Genomic DNA, 20,744 nt, shown 5'->3' on the forward strand with positions numbered 1-20,744 from the left:
GACACACAGGTGACAAGCACATGGTGTCTACCCTTAAGGAGCTCACGACATAGAGAGAAAGCAGCACACAGGCCATTACAGCTTAGCTGACTGGAGCGACATGGAGGTAAAGAAGCACACGGGACATGGGACACACAGAACTCGCTCTGAACCTGGTCTCAGTGGAGAGGAAGGATGAGGAGTGTGGCCTGGGAACATTCTCGGAGAAAGACGAAATCGGAAGCCACAAGTACAAACCTGTCAGGCAAATGGCATTCGAGGCGGGACAGCACGAGCAGGGCCCTGAGCCCAAGGAGCCTGGAGCAGCTGGGGTGCTGCTCACGCCGCCCGCATGCTGTCTTGCTTAGGGGCGAGAGAGATATGAGGACCAGCGCTCAGACCTCATCCTGAAGACAGTGGGAAACCACCTGAGGCGGGACGTGGGGGCGACACGTGGCCTGCGGAAAGATGTGTTTAACCTCCAGGGTGGAGACTGGACTGGGTGGACAAAGGGCAGACCTGGAGACCTGGAATTCAGTTTTTGCAGGGATCTAAGTAGAATGTACCGATGGCCTGAATGAAGGTGGCGACAGTGGAAAAAGAGAACTATCGAGAAGATGGCCTCTTCAGGCCTCTTCACTAATGAAACCAATACTGAAACTGCCATTATCACTTAAAAAAAAATCAACTTAAATCTGTTAATCGAGCAAGAAAAGCAACACAAACAATACTCAATGTTTCAAATGTGAATAAACCATTGACCACTTTTCTCTCTGGACACTGGGGGTCCAAGGGCACACCAAACACAGACTGCAGAATCATGGTGTCAGCAACAGAGAAGGGGCCACATCCCCGTGGGTCACCCTCTGCATCCCAGAGTAACCTCAAAACACTCCTTCTCACAGCCTTTCGTTGTAGCACTACGTCCCTCCACGGAGGAAGGGAAGGAAGAAGGAAAGAGGGAGGAAGAGAGAGAGGAAGGGAGGGAATAACGGAGGGAACAAGGAAGGGAGGAAGATTTATTTACTCACAGGGTCTCAAGCACAAGATAAAGCATCCATCCATCCATCCATCCATCCATCCATCCATCCCTTCACCCACCCACCCACCATCCACCCATCCATCCATCCACCCACCATCCATCCACCCACCATCCACCCATCCATCCATCCACCCACCCACCCACAAATGCTTCTTGAGTACCGGCATGTGTGGTGCGCAGTGTTGTATGCAAGAGATGCAGAGATGAACAAAAATCAGCCTCCTGCCCTCACAGAATTTAGCCCAGTTTGATTTAAGGGAGTAGGATTGGAGCAGGAATAAAAGCAGAATTGTTCATTATTTTAACTGATGCATAAATTCACATGACTTCTCCCTTATGTTAAAGAGAGTGTCCAGAACTTGCTTGAAGCATTCCCAAGGGTCAGGCTGTTAGCGGTCAGGGTGGTGAACGGGGATGAGGCATCACTGGGAGGAAGGGTCGAGGCTGCAGACTGTTCTGGGTGTGCAGAGGGCCCCCTGCAGGCTGGCCCGGCTCTGAAGGCTCAGGGCCTCACCCTGGAGCCTGCTTCAGGTGAAGGGCCCATGCTCAAGTCTGCACAGCTTGACAAAAATGACAGACGGAGAGCAAGCCCATTCGTTCTCAGAGACCTATATCATTCATTTATTTCTCTGCTTCCATGCAACCTCAAGGATCTCTGAGTTAGTCAAAAGAGCCTACTCAGTTACGAAGGTCTCATCATTCTGCTGTCGCTACGGCTCGTATCCACCCCGCCTGAAAATGACAGACTGGCCTTTAACACCATTGCTATTTTTCACACAGGAAGATATGGCAGTAACATTCTCCATTTCTTGGAGGCACTCTTCCCTTGTCTGACAGCCACAAGCAAGAGGCCACGTTGTTAGAATTCATGCTGATTTCATCAACTTCCACAAGTAAGCAAAAAAAAAAAAAAAAAAGTTTCCCTGGAAACAGATAAGCAAAGCTAAATCATACCATTTCTACTTTTCAAGTTCATTATCACAACGGCAAAGACTGTAAGATGACCAGAATAAAATGTGCATATGAGAACAAAGTACCCATTTTCAATTTTCTCATTATACGTTCTCACAACACGGTTGCATCTGAGCTGGAGTTGCCTGAGCCGTGGGGGTAATTAACAGCCTGGCGATTCTCATTATAACAATTGCTGTGACTAAGAGTGTCCCTGAGACCAGCTGGTTGGCACCCTTCTGACTTGCCATGTACTTATACCTCCTTCAAGGCATGTGTGCTTTTGTCAAGCATTCTACCAAGAAGAAAGAAAAATGTCTCCCTGTGGCAAACTGGGAAATGCTCACTGAGCTAATTTCAACAGGTCTGTTTCAACAAGCACTCAGCATTGTTCAGATGGAGAACAAAGGAGAAAACAAACTAGAATGCTTGTAAAAGGTGTGACTAGCCATCCAGTGATTCTGAGGCTAAGATGAGCCACTGGGGTCGGGAATGTCTTACAGCTAATTTCCATCACATTTCTAACTCCTCGCATACTGGAGAAGCGTATCAGCTTCTTCCTATGGTGACAGTGATATATCACTAAGGAAAACGCTTTGAAGATAAATTAAGGTCTGTTCATAAAACATTTCTGCCTTTCTTAGCATTTATAGGGTAGTTAGCTACCATTAGGCTTATTTTTCTACTTCCATGCTTCTTTGTAGATGCAGAACCGTTAACACTAGTGGGGAAAATATACAATTAGAATATGGTAAATTTTTATGCCACAGTAGACATAAACAAGTCGTGTGGCCTACCACCCTGATTGTCCTGGGGACTTACGGGCCTTCCAGTGTGAAACACAGTGACAGCCCCGGGCAAACCAGAACGAGCTGGTCACCCTACACGTCACACACTTACGGGCTAGCCACATGGTCTAAACAGCATCTTAATTTTCTCAATTTATCCAGTGTTTTCCTGTACAAACCCTTCAATTCCTGAATAAACCTCTAAGAGGAAAACTTCACAGAAAGTAAACAAACAAACCCAAATCAAAAGGATATGTAACAAGCATAAATTCAACTTCCCTAAATATTTTATTTGGCTAAAACCTAAAAAAAACAACAACAACAAAAACGCATGAAATGTGCTTCCATTTTTGTGTAACCCTCCTTAAAGTTACCCCATTTAAGACAGAAACATGGGCATTCATTTCTCTCATCTAGGATGTCTTATTATTGTTACAAATCTTACCCTAAAAGTCAGTATCACAATTTTACTCACTTCAAATATGGACGAGCCAAAGCCATTTGCCACTGTAATAGATTTAAAACTATGGAAGCACTAGCTCAACTTTATTCAGCCTAAGTATATTAATACTAATTTAAATTAAACTATTCTAATTATTCATTCCCTCAAAGTCCACAATGAAATGAAATGTGTCCTAGCTGTCTGATATCTACATCAGACACATGTATGTTAGAGAGCACATGTACACATATGTATGCACATATAGCTATACACACAGGCACATATATGATAAGTCAGCACATATTTTATATTTAAACGCCTGTCGTTACCATGTTCTCAGTCCATGCACCACCCTCAGGCCCGAGCCTGGGAGCTTCGGAACCCCCCACAGCACCCTTCTCTCGTCGGGGCCTCAAGAACGACAATCTGGCTCCCAGAAACTTCTCTACGTGTATCTTGCCAAAACAGGGTCTTGAGATGGACAATAGGATCTTAGAGAGTTGTTAGCAGAGATGGGCTTGTTCCTTTCAGGACTGAGACGTGACGCAGGGAAGGGGACCCTCGCTCCAAGTCTCACCTCGTGAAACGCGCTGGCGCTCCCCACTTCCTGCCACCAAAGAGGATGTCCTCTTGAAGATGTGGTGATGTGCTCTGATCATATCTTTAAAGCCGGTGTCACTTAGTTACAATACACCCCATGGGATTAGGTCACGACGGCTCCATTAGCTCCACTTACCATTGCTATGAGAACTGGGACTTTTGTTCACATAAAGGATTAAGGAAATAATTTTCACGCCTCAGATGGGATGAAAGTAATCAGAAACACAAAATTCAATTTTGCTTTGCAAGATTTACTTGAAGGGAACTAACACCAAGAGAATAATACAACCATTGTCGCTTCCTTGATTTGTAACACTCAAATAAGTGATAATAATGGCAGTGATAAGAACCACGTACAGTCAGGACGCTCCTCCATGATCCAGGCAGCAGCCTGAGCCCTCTCAGTGTACAGGTGCTGACACACGTGGTCCCACAATGCCGTGCGGCACACACTACTATTGTACCATCAGTGCAGAAGAGACAACGAAGGTACCGGAAGGTGGACTAATGTGCCTAAGGTCATACGACTCCTAAACGGCAGAACCCGGGTTTGAACTCAGGCAGCCTGACTTCAGACTTCACGTTCTTAGCCACCATTTCATCCTGCTTCTTTGCAAGTTATATCTATTACCCTCCCTCAAGACTCTAAGAACAGTAAGATAACAGAAAATGCTACGACAAGGGCATTTTCCACTCACAATTTAGAAACAGTCTTTTTTGAATCATTAGATGCTTTTCAAAAAAGCCATGATTGCCACAATTCCACATCTCATCATTACATCAAAGAAATGATGGCACGGTATCCGGGCATTTGCAGTTGATTTAAATTCATACAGAGTGCGTTCGGTGAGAGCCAGGCACTAAATAGCTGGACATTCCACTCAGAGCGCAGGACCACAGACAAGCCAGTGGCGGCTGCCAACTCCACCTTTCTCTCCAACTTTAATTAACACAAGCACTGCTCCACACTCATTTCCACAAAATTCTTAAATTTAACTAAGATATAATTCAATAATATTAACCCATATACAGCAACTTCAAAACAGACTACCATTTCCCTGTATGCATCCAATTTTCAAGTAGGAAAAGTAAGGTTATTGCTAGTAATCAGTTGTTCAAATTACTTGGCATGGTACAGGTTTCAGACAGAATATTAAGTGACACAGAGCAAAGGTAAGTGGAAACCTGGGTCTGTGAAGCCGCAGTAATGATCTCCCAAAGACTCTGTTGAATGAAAAAATGTGTTAAATGACCATGAACCTGGGCAGACTCCACACAGGTCATTTCTAAATGCCCCAAATTACTCGGCATAGGTAATTCATAAAATTGTTTCATGTGTTAAACTATAGACTCTGACTATAAAAATAAAATATACACATTGTACGTATAACAAAGCACATAATTCACCTCTTGGGTATAATAATTTACCTCGTCTAATAATGAATGGGCATGTCTAGACTGAAGAAGGAAAGATTCATGCTCTCAGATAAATAAGTTCTGAGGATCCCTCCCCGTTTACAACCTTCCAAGGTAAAACACTGCAGTTCCGTCAGCGATGATAAAGGCCCGGCGTAAAACACGAAGGAAAGTCATCCCGGGAAACGTGAGCCGATGCTCCTCGGTCATTTGGTCCTCGACTCTGGTCCGTCCAGAGCACCGTCCTTCCAGTCCTGACTGACGGCTGCGGCGGAGGGGAAGCTGCACCCTCAGCAGCCAGGCTGCAGGCTGAGCCCTTTGCGCAGCTGGAACCCACAGGCAAGAGAGCAGTGAGACGGGCGGCTTTTCCTTCTCCCTGCCATCTCCTCCACTGCTCTTCCCTCCCTCGCACTCCGGTCTCCTGCCATACTTTCCTGAGCTCCTGCTTCTTCTGTTGGCGCTAGAATTCAAGTCCTGTTGACTCAGACTACCTGTGGGCAGGAAGCAAGTAACAAGTTCCCTTCTTGGTGACGCCATGCCATCGAGTGCTCCTGGCTGCCTCCTCCCTTTCTGGCCGTCTCTTTCTGCCTCTTTCTGGGCAACTCCCTTCTCTACCCTTCTGTAAATGGGAGTCCCCCAGATTTTCTGTCTAAAATCTCTCTCCCCAGAAGGGCTCCCCCGTTCTCATGAGCTTTAATTCCACCTCTACACTGATGAGCCCAGTTTTCTATCTCCAGCTCAGATCTTTTCTTTGAGCTCCAAACTTGTGTATATCAGATAAAATGTCCAGCGGATTTTTCCATGCAGATTTTTCACAAGCATCTCTCTCAAACTTCACATGCCCCAAACCCACTCGTATCCAGTTGTTATTATTTTAGTACATATATACCATGGGCTCATATCAGAACAAGAAGCCTGACTGCACTATATACCCACTCCATCTGTAAGTCCTGTCGATGCTACTTTTTCTTTTGATCCTTATTTTGTTACTATTTATTCACACTGTAACTGTCAGCTCTGCTTTTAACCTATAACTTTAATTTATCCACTTTTCTCTATTTCATCTGCCCCGTCTTAATCCAGGCTACCAGCACCTCTTGTTTGCAAACCAAGAATATCTGTACATATTTCCTAAGGCTTCTCAGCCCCTTACTATCCATTCTTTACAAAGCAGCCAGATTTTCGTAATGTGAATCAGATCCTGGCACCCCCATGTCTTTGCACTTAGAACCAGTCCCCTCAGGATCGGGCCCTGTTGCCATCTGGGCTGCTCCCCCACCTCACAGCACTGTACCTCCACTGGATTCCGCCCAGGTCCTGACACACCAGGCTCTTTCCGCTTTAGGTCCCTCTTCAGTGCTGGACAAAGAATGTCCACCCCAGCTCATCATGTCACTGGCTCCTTCTTTCTCTTCAAACTCTGGTCTAAATACTCTATCCTTAGATCGCGCTTTTCTCATCACCCGATTCTCTTTCTGTGTTTCTTTGCCCATGTCTTGCCTATTTACTCTTACCAGACTGTAAGTTCTGTGAGAACAGGGACCCATGTGACATTGTACCAGAACCTGCCAGAGTGTCTGACACTAACGAGATGACTGACACATATTTCTTAAAGGAGTGAAGGAGTGTCTCTTCTTCCCCCGGTAGAACTCAGCTCAGGGAAGGTCTGAGAAAGACGCGATGAAATACTTAGTATGATCAGTGGCAGGTCCTGGGGGAGTGGTGGCCAGTGGGCGCAGGGTTTCTTTTGGGGTGATGGAAACGTTCTGTTAGTGGTGATGGTTGCACAACTCTGTGAATATACTAAAGCCCACTGAATTATATACTTCAAAATGGCACTTTTTAAAAAAGAACTTATGATAGGTGAATTACATCTCAATAAAGCTGTTATTAAAAGAAAAAAAAGACTATACACGATGAACTGCAATGAAATGGCTAGAATCCATTCACTAGGGTGTGAAGCCTTCAGAGCCAGAAACTTTTCATTGATCTTTTTCCCCCCGAGCCTAGCACAGAGCTGACTGACGGGCTGAATGGATGGGTGATGACCTTGAAATCAGGGACTTTCACTTGGATGAAAATATTCCAGCAATTGTAACACATCTCACCAGGCTTTGGTCAGATCTGATTATAGGAAAGGATGGACCCTCATAAGAAAATGACTACACATTACACAGACCTGCACTGGGTAATTCACAAAGGGCTCTTATACTGTGACCGTATTTGATTATCACGCACAGAAACACAAGCCCTCCGATGAGCACCTGGGTTTTCCAGGTGAGGAAAAGGCGCCTCCTATGGGTCAGAGACTCGCCCTAGGACACCCAGCTGCAAGTGGCATGTGGGGCCACACCCGAGTACTGAATGCTGAGCACGGGGCTCCTTTTGCCACGGCACAGCCCTGTGGGAAGCGGGAGTGGAGTGTGTCCCAAACAGTCACAGGAAACCGGGAGGCGCCACGCCCAGGTGCTGGCCTCACCCTCGACTCTATCACTAACAGGTCAGACCTCACAACCACCTTCTCCCCCAGGCAGTCGGCCGCCCACTGGCGTGAGAAGACGTCCTCTCCTTTCTGCTGGAATGCCATCAAGGTTCAGGGCAGGCTTGCAGAAAGACAGGAGCAATGCACAACTCTCCACAGCATGTGCACTGGCTGCACATCGTGTACCTGCCCCCAGGACATCATCCCCCCAAGACAGCCAGCCCCCCCTCTCCTCATCGGAGCCCCAAGCAACAAATCAGCAGAATGTTTTCACCTCAGACATGCACAGGATTGGTTTTACCCCATTTTACATGTGAGAAAGCTGAGTCCTCCAAACATTAAGACAGGCCTGTCTGAATCAGAAAATGATTGAAAAGTACAGCTGGTTCTCGGTCCGCCTTCTGACCTAAATCCAGTGTCCTCCCAATGGCTATGCTGTTTCTTAACACCTGTCATCTGTACAGGCTGTTCCCCCACCCCTTCCATACACATGACCTCAAGGACCATGAGGTGTACTGCAACCCCTGGGAATGCCACCCCTTTGCCCACACAGGGCCCCACGTAGCCACCGGCTTCCCAGCGTAACAACACCTCCTGCCAAGTTTGGTGGGCCCAGAGCTCCTCTGCGGACCCTGCAAGCCCCGCGGCCTGGCTCTCAGCAGGTCGCAGCCTCCTCACCGCCCAGCCCTAACGTGCACACACGCCCAGGACTGTGACTTTCTCTGAGCTCTACGTGCACGCTCCCCTTCCTAGGGCTCCCCCTCTTCTCCCCTTTATGTGGGAGAGCTTCACTTGGTACCGGAGATTTCTGCCTAAAGGCTCTGAGTTACAGCCAGAAGAGGCCTGGCTTGCCATGATGTAGAGTCCCCGGAGGACACGTACAAGCTGAACTGCACTCTGACCGTTGGCTCTCCATGGATATACGAGGTGACATGCATCCTGGAGCGTCACATCCCCAGACCATGCCCTACGTCTGGGTTACAAATGAAACAGTGTTACAAAGTCTTCTTGACTTATTAACTCCAGCAGTATCCCTTTGGCCAGAATCCAAAGCATATTTCCTTCCCAGGGAGTTTGGTGCTTCAGGAGTAACTCTTGTGGACGGCACCAGTGCAGGTAGGTACTTGTTAAATGAACAGATGAGTGAATGCATACACGACCTGTAGTTGGTAAGCATAACACTGCCATCGATAATCTGAGAAAGAGGCTAATAAAGGTCCCTCACATTTGAGTGCAATGAGCTATACATTAAATTCACAGGCAGCGACGCCTCCCTACTCACTCAGCCGGCATTGAGACTGGCTGAAGTATCCCAAGGACATCAAGACGGGGAGAAGAAAAGGGGCGGGAAGGCTGCAGGGGCGCATCTGCTTGTACTCTGTACTACAAGGGCTGACTGAGGAGTCATTACCAAAGCTACCTAAGAACCCACATTTCCAACGGGGTTGATGAACAGCTGAGTTGGAATTCGAGAGCGTGCTCAAGTATATAATTAGACTATAATGAGCAGAGGTGGGAATAGTAAGCTCATACCACTGCATTATGTTTACTTTACAGTGAGTGTTTTCACATCTATAATTCTCTCCACCAAATAAACGTTCCCGCAATAATCTCAAGAGCTTTGTAAGGTAGCTACTATTGTCTCCACGTCGGACACCCCACTCTGTTACACGTGAAGGACGACAGAGCTGAGACAGAGCTGAGTTCTGAGTCTCACACCATCTCCCCAGAACGAGCCGAGCACTACTGTGTATGAATGTATTTAAGAAACACTTTTGCATCCACCTGTCAGCATGGCCAAGCACTATGCTGAGTTGTTGGACCACCAAAGACAAAGAAATAATTCAATTTAAACAATGGACAAAGGAACTGAGTAAATACTTTTCCAAAGAAGATAGTCCACTGGCCAACAGGTACATGAAAAGGTGCTCACATCGCTAATAATTAGGGAAATGCAAATCAAACCACAGTGACAGATCACCTCACACCCATTAGAATGACCATCATCAAAAAGTCAAGAGATACCGAGTTTCGGTGAGGATGTGGGGAAAGGGACCCTTTGTGCACTGCTGGTGGGAATGGGAATCGGTGCGGCCGCTATGGAAGACAGTTTGGAGGTGCCTCAAAAAATTGCAAACAGAGCTACCACAGGATGCAGTCATCGCACTTATGGACATTTATCCACAGGAAATAGAATCATTACCTCAAAGAGACATCTGTGCCCCATGTTCACAGCATCATGACTCACAATAAGCAGGTATGGAAACTACACAAGTGTCCGTCAGCAGATGAACCATATCCACGTATATATACTTCAGCCATAAAAAGGAGGCAATCCTGCCATTTGCAACAATATAGCTAGACCTTGAGAGCATTATGCTCAGTGAAATAAGTCAGAGAAAGACAAATACTGCATGATCTCACTTCATGTGGAATCTGAAACTCCTGAAGTCATGGGAACAGAGAACAGACTAGTGGTTGCCAGAGGGGAGGGGGAGAAATGGTGACGGTGGCCCAAAGGTACACACTTGCAGTTGTAAGTCCTGAGGATGCAATGTACAGCATAGAGTCTATAGTTAACAATAATGGATTGTATATTTGAAAGTCGCTGAGACAGATTTTAAAAATTCTCATCACAAGAAAAAAATTATAGCTGTGGTGATGGATATTAACTAAACTTATTTGGATAATCATTTCATAATATACATATATATCAAGTCACTATGCTGTACACCTTAAAATTAATAATACGATGTTAAATGCCAATTACATCACAATAAAATTGGGAGGGGGAAGAAAACCATTTCCTTGTTTCAAGGGATTAAAGTTAGTAACAAACACCCAACTACACACAAGGGGACAGACAAATACATGACAGCCATAAAGAAACATTATTTAGTAGTATACACTATCATATGCATTTAAAAATGCCTCTTGTTGCCATTTCAAAACATAATGTGGATACAGATTTAAGAGCTAGAAAAGAGCGAGGTATGATTCAACTAATGCATTCCAGGCTTGGCAACTTCAGAATTTACTGTTCATTAAAACTGTATTTTAATTATCCTAGTTTTAATTAAAGTATTATGTAGAGTCAGTGAAATGCAATTACATGCAACTGACTGAAGGTGTATAATAGGCTAATATTTGTAAAGAAATGCGTTACTGTCACCAGATCTGCTCTGTAAAATGAAGTGGTATTTTATTTTCAAATGAAAAATTGGGACAGAGAGTATTAAACTCCTGTCATTAAACACTACACTGCCAACTCAAATGGAACCAGGAAATTCTAAGATCCACCCCCACCCCCCTTTCCTTAGACCACACAGGGTGTGAAGGGCTAGTTCTCTGGCTGTGAGGGCCCTTGGGCCGGAAGCAGTGGTACCGTGTCGGCTGCCTGCACGTGCCCGACAAACACTCCAGAGGGAAGATGCTGTGACGACCTTCTAAATCCATCTGTACCCGGCCGCTGCTAGCGACAGCCTGTAACCTGATTAACAGTGTTTATAAGGTGACCCTTCATTCAATAATGTCACACTGCCTGACAATCTGGCAGAAAAGAGGAAATTCACCCGATAGTCTTAGCCCGCCTCCTCCTGTGCAGTAAGTGTCTCATAAGTCAGCCGTTACGTTCTAGTCACTGAAGCAATGCAGCTGGAACATCATTTTCTAGGGCCACTAATTTGTGCAGGATAATGTCAACTCGGGACCCCGTGGATGTGGTTGGAACAGCAGCAGAACTTCCTGGGCTTTAGAACGCAGCCCCTGGACGAGCACGGGCGGCAGGTCCAGGGCCGAGGGTGACCTGGGCAAGAGGTGCTGCGCCTCGGCTCCAGCACACTCTCTGCCCGGATGCCCGCCTCCCAGAGGCATCTCCACACACAGCCACGGGCAGCGCACATCCAGACAGGGCATCTGTAAGGTAAGCGTCAGGACACGGTCAGGGTGGGGTGACAGAGCAGGTATGGTCTTTCGCTGCCTTGAACAATCGTTGGTAAATTACTTGTTACTCATCGTCTCTTCTTAAATCTCACGCCAACCCAGGAGGAAGACAGCACGCTCCCGCTTCTCAATGAAGCTGAGGTGCTGGGCGGTTCTGTGACCTGCCCCAGACAGAGCCCTCCTGGCGGCTGGCGGTCCATGAAGGATGTTGTCACTAAGTACCACAGCCAAGGTCACTAAGAAACAAAAAATTATGTGGAGGTTGCAAGTCCAAGATCAAGGCGCCAGCAGACTGGGTGGCTGGTGGGCCCACTTCCTGGTTCATAGCTGGCGTGGGGTGTCTGGGGGTGTCTTTATAAGGACACTAACACCACCATGGTGACCTAAGCGCCTCCCAACAGCACGCTGAGGGTTAGGTTTCATCACTTTAGGCAATATCTCTACAATTACCTCTCTGGACATGATCTGTCCCCGTTCTCTCCATTTTCCTTCTGGAACGCTTCATAAACGTCTTTTGGTCACCCTCGCCTCGCCAGCTCCTAGCCTGTCCTCCGCGTTTTCCATCTGTCCCCTGAGTGCTTTCCTCAGACCCAGCAGAACAGTATTTCTCACTTCAGCTGCGGGTCATCAGCTCTTTCATCCATTTGATGAACTTTTTAAATAAATGATTACATTTTTCACTTCAAGAAGTTTAGTTTCTTCCTATTTGGTCCTTTTTAAAATCAGCACATTAAAAGATGTTCAACATCATGAGCCATTCGAGAAATGCAAATTAAAAACACGAGTTATAATTACACACCTATCAGGGCGGCTCAATAAAAATACTGACAAGACCCAGTGCTAGTGAGGAAGCAGAGAAACTCCATGCTCAGGCATTGCTGGTGGGGACATAAAATGGCACAGCCACCGTGAAGACAGTTGGACTATTTTTTAAAAACTGAACATGCAGCTACCATACAACTCAGCCACCTCACTCCCGGGCATTTATTCCAGAGAAACGAGGACTCATATTCTCACAAATACCTGTAAAGAATGTTTAGAGCAGCTTTATTCATAATACTAGAAACTGGAATCAATCCACTCGGCCTTAACAGGTGAGCGGGGACACAAGCTGTGGAATGTCCAGGCCACAGAATAGCAGACAATAAAAGGAATAGCTGACTGCAACCCATGGAATCCAAAGGAATCCGAGAATTACGCTGCGTGGAAAACGCGGGTCCTAAAAAGTGATTCCATCCTAAAACGCGGTTCCATCTAGACAGCATTCTCTAAGTGATAAAGTTACAGAAACAGAGGGCAGGGGAGCGGCGTCAGCGTTTCGGGGGTGGTGAGGGCTGCAGGGAAGTGGCGCAGTGCACACGAGGGACCCTATGGTGACGGAAGTGTCAGCGCTTTGACCGTGTCACTGACAGTCCCCTGGCTGCAATGCTGTCATCGGTGTTACATGCTCATGCTACTTGGGGAAACGGGGTGAAGGGCACATGGGATTCCCTGTACTATTTCTTATACCTGCATGTGAGTCTGTAATTAACTCAAAATACTAAGGTTAATTAAAAATGGAAAAAAGACAAATGCTGTGTGATTCCACGTAAATAAGGGACCCAGTCATCAGATTCCTGGAGACAGAGAGTAGAACGGTGGGTGCCAGGGGCTGGGGGAGGGGAGTTGTTATTTAATGGTGACCAAGTTTCTGTTTTATAAGACGAAGAGCTCTGGCTGGACGGCGGTGACAGGGGCCCAAGAATGTCACGGACTTAACACCACTGAACTGCACACTGAAAAGCAACTAAGGCAGTAAATTATATGTTATGTATATTTTACCACAATTTCAAAATTCCCCCCCCCCCAAAGCACAAAGCCTTCCAAAGGCCCCCCACTGTATACGGATTACAGAGCAGATTCCTTTCCCGATTCTGGCGCCTCCAGGGTCCGTCTCCTTTTCCAGTGTCTTCTTTCCCTACCCCTCTTGCCCTAAGCACACGGTAGCCCCTTCACTTATACGAACTCTTCCCTGGTTTTGCCCCTCTGCCCAGTTCTGTCCTCCAGGTCCGTGCGTGGCTGGCTCCTCGTCTCAGATAGCAGGCTGAGAGAGCAGAACAGCACTGGGGGGCTGGGGGTCCGGGAATCAAAGCGTCCCAGAACTGACCAGCTGTTGGCCTCTCTCTGACTTGGTTCTTACAAGAAAAGCGAGAATAATAACAGGACAACTCGCTGAGCTGCTGTGAGGATCAAGTGAATCATTATGGAGAAAAGACTTAAAACAGCGCTTGGCACTCAAAATATTAATAGCGACTGTTATTAGAACCCCCGGGAGAACATCAGAGAAATTATGTGGAATGAAAGAAGCCAGACACGAAAGCTTTCATACTCTATGATTCCATCTACAAGAAATTCCAGAACAGGCGAGAGTAACCTGTGGTAACGGGAATGAGATGAGTGGGCAGGGGTGGGGGTGCCACCTGCATGAGGAAACTTGACTGGGACGGTGATTACAGCCCTTTGTTAGAATTCATCAACCTGTGCATTGTGTTGTGTATAAATTACAACTCAATAAAGTGATTTGTAAAGTGTCACCTGCACGGAGAGGCTGTCCTTGACTGCTCAGTGTCGAGTGGCATGCTCCTCCCTCTGCCCCCACGCAGTTCTCTCTCGCCCCCTGGCCCCCATCCATTTCCCTCATAATGTCCCTAAAAGTACCCTGTTTCTTAACCTGTTTCCACCTGGACCATAACTCACTGGTGGCAGGACCGTCCAAGCCTTGTTTCTGTCCTGAGCAGCGAGAACAATGCCTGGCACAAAATAAGTGCTCAATAAATATCTACTGACTGCGTGAAGACAGAACGAGAGGCAGAGGGCGCACCCCTTCCATGAGCATGGCGTAATGTTAGCCCCAGAAAGGACGCAGCGGTCACGTGGTTGTGACAGAAGACAGTGGAGGCGAAGGACGGAGAGTGACTTCCCCGAGGCCAGGATTAATGCTGGGCGCAGGCCTGGATCCCCTACGTCTAGTCCTTTTTCCTTATAGCAAATATGGCTTGATTCACATGTATAGACATACTCTACATACAGTCACAAAATGCCTATAAGAACATAGTATGAACATGTTTAAAGCATATTATTTTGAAAGCCTAGTTGCCTCATAAGAACGTTATTACAAGCAGATCCACTTCATTCAAGCATTAAGTTGTGACTTCCAATACAAGTGCTAATTTAAACAAATCTTTCTTGAAGCGGTAGAAATGAAATGGTAATAAGTTAACGGATGTTCGAGTGTTTAATTGTGGGCAGTGAGGAGTCAGACGGTTTCCAGTTCACCTGGGGTGCTGCTTACTGGCCATACTTCACAGCTCAGATGGTCTCTAGCAAGTGGTCTGCCAAAGCTGACTGCAGGTCTGAACTACTGAATCTATGAACTTTGCATTTCCAGGAAAAGCCGCCCCAGTAGCGTGTGCTCACACATTCCTGTCAGGTAGGCGACAGGAGGCAATTTGAACACAAGCACCTGCAATTAAGCAAAAGAATGGCATCGTACAGAACACGTTTTTGCGTCCTAATCTGATAACTGCCGACATAAATTACCTCCTAGAGGCAAGAGAAATACTGCGTGACATCAACATTGACATTTCATATTTTGAGAAATAAAAGGAAACAAAGAACATATATCTAAACCGAAATAACAAAGAACAATTTTATTATCAAATTAGACTCCATTTATAAGACAAAGCTATGCTCATCATTGATATGCAAAGATAGCAAACTTAACTGTTTGGATTCAGTAAATCAGAAAAATAAACATGCATTTTTTTCATTTCTCAGATAAACAAAACCTATAATTACCTATTCAAAGTTCTGAATATAACTTATTCCTAATTCTTTCAAAATATTGTTTGCTTTTCCAAGTTACATTTCCCCTTCATCGACAGCGTGTTTCCCCTGAGGTTTGTTACGTGTGCGTTTTTTTTCTTTTTTGGTAAGGAAACTTATAGGTATTACCCGACTTTGCTTCACAGGTCTTCATTCCCTCACGCAGCCAGCAAGCCATTCCAGTACCGCAGATCTGCTGTGCGTAGCACCAAGCCAGCCCAGATAGTTATAGAAACACATATGTTTCAGAAGGTCATTACCGATGGGAGGTGGAAACTACGTGAGGACACAGGACATAGAAAAGCGATACAGGATCCTGAGTCTCACTCGCCAAAGTGTGAACCCGAGATGTTGGCAGAAGGAGCTGCCAGCGCTGGGTGTGTGCAGGTCAAAGGATGCTAACCTGCTAACGCTAACCTGCCCGTCTTCCTTTTGTCCCTCCTCACCACCTTCCCAGTTGCTGCTGCAACCTCCGTCCCCCTTCCTCACGTTACCCAACACATTTATGGAACAGGAACGAGCACCTGGACATCCTTGGGAGGCCACTAAAGGTGGCTTCCTCCCTGCCCCGTGGGCCTGGGGAGTCTCCCTGGTTACCACCCCGCTCTCCCCTTCTATCGGTTCCATTCTGTATTCTCTAAACATGCCAACCTACTTTCTTTTTGCTTAGCCAGAGTCACCCTTTGTGACCTGCCACTCAGAGAATCGGATACGATGCAACTCTCTGGGTTACTGACGGGCTAGCATATTCCACACAGAGCTTTGCAGAGCGTTAAGTATCGCTACACCAGCACCCCAAGGGTAACCCCAGCTCTTTGGGGCCTTGTCTGGGATGCACACCTACCTAATGATCGGCGTCTCTTGGCCACCTACTACGCATCTCACACCTACATGTGTGAGACAAATCTGACACCACCACCAACCCCACAAACATACAAAACTTGCTTCGCCCAAAACAGTCTCCCCGTTTCTGGAAATGGAAACTCCATCCTGTCAGTTGCTCAGGCCCAAATTCATAGGCTCATCCATGGCTTCCCTCCTCTGATATCCACATCCAGTCTGAGGGAGACGCTCCTGATTCCACTTTCAAACAGACCGGCACCTGACACTTCTTGGCAGCACCACCCACCCCACCGCGCTCTGGGCTCCGCGTTGCTAACAGGTTCCCGCTTTCTGAGTCTGTCGCCCACAGTCCGCTGGTAACATCGCTCTTCTTGGACGGATCCTGAGTGACACTGTGTCCCTGCTCCTCAGACCCTCAGAGTTCAGGCCGAAGTCCTCACCAGGCCAGGAGCCGCTTCTGGAGATCTGGCCCCAACCACCGGACACGTCCCCGCCAGCCACATGGCCCCACGGGCCCCTCGCTGCTGACCTCAGCGCCGTCACACTAGATGTTCTCACTGATACGTCCAAAGCTCTGCTCCCTTCATTCAGGTCTCCACTCAAAAGGCTTACTATCAGAGGCCACCTTGGATTCCGTGTCTGACACAGCGCGCCCAGCGCGTTTCCTACTCCATCGTGTGTTTCATTCCCTCCTCACTGCCCGTCACCAGCTGGCATGACGGATACGCATCATCGGCATCTACTGCATGGAGCTTCCCCAAGAACAGGGCTTTCTTTTGTTTGCTGCCATCTATTCAGTGCCTGAACAGTACCTGGCACGTAGTATGCCCTCAACAAGCCTGGTGAATGAACGAAAAACGCCCACATGGAAGTCAGACCTGTACATTTCTCACTCGGCCTTTCTCATAGGAACGTGAAGCAGCTCAAGCACCCCGCCCGCTACTTTTCTGGGAAGGATGATGAATTCCAGCCACTATTTCCGCTCGCAGTGTAACCTCCAGCTAACAAGGAGAAGAGGCGGCCAATGACAGCGGGCCAGACTTGCACATGGCAATCACCCCGCAGCTCTTAATGCCACCCACCCTGACGACCCTACACAGAGACAGTCCCCACCCCCACCGCCACCTCAGAATTTCACTAAGTCCACGCCTTATTGGAAGGCCACATGTGCCTTCTGTTTGTCAAAACTTCTGAGGTTAGGGACCAACAGACCACACACAAAAAGGATACATAACGCGCAGGCAGGCACGCTCAGTGTTGATGTGGACAAATGTCTGTGCGTGTCTGTGGCTCACGGCAACCCAAGCTAAGCTACAGTATTTCAAATTGAAAGGTGGCATTCTAAAATAAGGAGGAAAAAAGACTAAAGCAGTGTATGAAAAATAAAAGCATGAAGAAGGTTCAGCAAAATAAAAAGAAGAATGAGGCTGATGCAGGGGAGAGCGTGAAATCCGAGTCAGGCAGACCTGGGTTTGAAGCCTGGCTCTGCCGTTTGCCAGCTGGGTGCCCTTGGGTAGGGCGTTAAACAACTCTCATCTCCAGTTCCCAGACCTCTAAGTGGCGCTAATTACACCTGTGTCAGAAGACAGCTGTGAGGCGTAGAGAAGATATGTTCAAAGTAGGTGCTCAGTAAATAATAGCCGCTGTTAAAATTACTAATAGGCTATGCATCTAATTTTTCAAGTCAGGAAACATTAAGACTTAACCATTGCCCTTGAAAATGGAAAAAAACACACACAAAAAAGTCATTTCATTGGAAGCCGAAAGCTCACATTTTGAAGGTCATGAGACAATGTTACAAAGCATGGAGGCAGAGCGTCCAGATGAGGTTCTCCCTCCGTGACAGACACGACCTCCCGCTGCATCAGGGAAGTGACCTCAGATAATCAGGTTCAGAGCAGGTGCAGAAGCTTGACCTGTTTCAACACGTGGGAGACACATTGAGCCAAATGTTCCAGTTTTAAGTGACACCTCTGGTGGCAGAGAACAGATCCAACACCACCTGACTTTTGTCTGCCAAACCTCCAGGTGGGGCAATGCAGAAATGTCCCTTCATCTGCGGTCTGGAGCTCAACTTCCTTAGAAGTGGAAAGTAATCTCTCTCTGAATGTACAGACTTGTGCAGAAACCACACACACACTGCTCTATGGTGTCCGGCACAGCAGGTACTTAATAAATACAAGGGTGGTGATGGTTGGGAAATCGGAAACTACAGGCCTCGCAAAGTGCAAATAAATACCCATCACCGGCCTCCTCTCCTCTCTTTAAAAACAAAAGGCACATCGGCATATGATTCTGCTCAGATTGGCGGTTTAGCAAGAGCTCCACGGCTGTAAGCAGACCATGTGCTTGATGTAACGCTACGCGAACGCCCGGCCAGTGTCTCCACATCATTAGCTCACCAGGTATTAAACAGTCTTTAGCAAGAATTTGCAGTGAAAACAAAAGCTTATAAAATTAAGGCTTGTTATTTCATTCGATACCCTTCCGTCCTTCTTGAATCAACGCTGTCTCGTGAATACATGTAGACTGCAGGTTAACCAAGGATCCACCACATAATGATATGCTGCTGGTTAAAGCAACCCTTCCCCCATGGACTGTGCTCCCGCTGACATGCAGTAGAAGCCCCAGGGTTTGAGAGGAGCCTAACTCAATCTCCTACCCCCGCCCAGTAGCAACTCTTCCCCAGGACTCATCCCAGCTCCGCCCAGCCATACTGTGCTCAACATTAGAACCTTCCAGAATATTTCACAAGATTCTATCCTAGCTGCCTGTTGTTCAGCCTAACAGTCTTCTACGAGAATGAGAAACTGAGCCCTTATCTTTGTTTTACGCCAACTCGAGAGGCATTTGTTATCACTGGAATCAATATACAAGTGGATACCTCAGCCACTTTTCATAAAATAAGGAAAAAGGAGAGCAGTTATCCCATTTCTAAGGTAATTGATCTTTTTGTTAGAACTTTAAAATATGGCTTTTACATATTTTAATATCTTCCCATTTCCAATAGCCAAATAGAAACATTTGCTAAAGAGACTTCAGGACAGTGTAGGTCGGCGCCGGGCTCAGAGGCCCGGATGGGACAGAGTGAGACGGGGCTGACGGAAGGGATTGCATGGACGCTCAGGCGGGGGACAAAGCAAGCTCACGACCCACACTCACTTCAGTTTACCTTTGAAACCTGTTTGGCAAGGTTTGCACGTATCCTTTGGGAAAACAAAACAAGAGCATTTTCTTCTCGTGGATTTTTATCTGAGTGCCACCATCTGATGGCATGAATATGTGACTTTTAGCTAAGCTGATAGCGTTTCACGTTTCTTTCAGAATGTCCGTCTCTGTAACCTGTATATTGGATATATCACCTTTAAGTTACATTGCAAAATGCCCAGTTATGAAATCTACGCCAAATGTTCTCTTGAATCACTTAAAGCTCCAAGTGAAGAAAATCTGTTTGCCGTTAAACATCCTGAACGTGGGATAAGCAGGAACACCTTGAAATAATGCTTAACTAATCACAAAGCAACTATTCTGCAGTAGATGGGCAAACCACTAATTAGATGCAGGGAAATAAAACTGTCACGTAGGATAAAAGGATAAAGAGAAATAAGCAGTAATTACCACTTTATCGTCAGTGGTATCAAACACGGCTCAGTAACAAGAGGGGAAAAGCCACGGGGCTGTAAGTAAATACCGGCACTCGTACATTAGCACTTGGAGCTAAACACCACTCAGGGACGCCGCCGACATTTCAGGAGTGCATTCAGAGGGGAAGCAGGGCCGTAAAGAGGAAGGAAGGGTGCTTTACCTGGGGCGTGCAGCAAACTGAGGAACAGCATTGCCTGTTTCCTTAACTGCTTAAACATTTCATGGCCAGTGTTAAAATTGCTGTTTCCTACTGACTAGGTTACTAAGGACTGGGCGGGCCAGCTGACTAGGTTATTCTTTCCAAAGCTGCTTGGTACACTTCATATGTGAATGTAGCCAATAAGTGTTAACTGTTTTATTTTAAACTTTAAAGTTTGGAGCAACTCACATTCTGTTGCTTGGAATGATCTTGTGTCCTTCTCTGAACCAGGTCACGTGAGGTCGGGGGCAGCTGGTGATGGGCAGCAGGTTGAGAACTGCTGCCTGGCCTTGAGGAACCACTTCCCGCTGCTCTGTCGCCATGAAATTGCCCATATCTGCAGAGAAAAATCAGAATTCTTCAGTTCTAGGAAACTTGCTTGAGGTGGGGACCAAAGATGGAAATAGCTGCATCTTAGAGCAAAGTCACCAACACAGCTATAACTAAGCCATAGAACTAGAGACAACAGTGGTGCTGACGGAGCAGGTCCGGTGTGAAGTGAAGCGTCAAGCCAGACGCCCACGGAACACACTCACCAGCAGGGCTCCACG

The 20,744-nt window shown here is 46.8% G+C and overlaps 1 protein-coding gene across 1 annotated transcript in view; it reads right to left on the reverse strand.

Moving 5' to 3' along the window:
* SDK1 (sidekick cell adhesion molecule 1) overlaps positions 1 to 20,744 on the reverse strand; it is a 683,166-nt gene that overhangs the window by 393,903 nt on the left and 268,519 nt on the right. Inside the window, exon 4 of the mRNA XM_074313985.1 lies at positions 20,383 to 20,530. Coding sequence (XP_074170086.1) covers positions 20,383 to 20,530 — 148 coding nt within the window. The remainder of the gene's footprint in view (positions 1 to 20,382; positions 20,531 to 20,744) is intronic.

This window comes from Rhinolophus sinicus, linkage group LG10 (genome assembly GCF_036562045.2).
Source record: "Rhinolophus sinicus isolate RSC01 linkage group LG10, ASM3656204v1, whole genome shotgun sequence".
In the NCBI taxonomy this organism is placed as follows: Eukaryota; Metazoa; Chordata; class Mammalia; order Chiroptera; family Rhinolophidae; genus Rhinolophus; species Rhinolophus sinicus.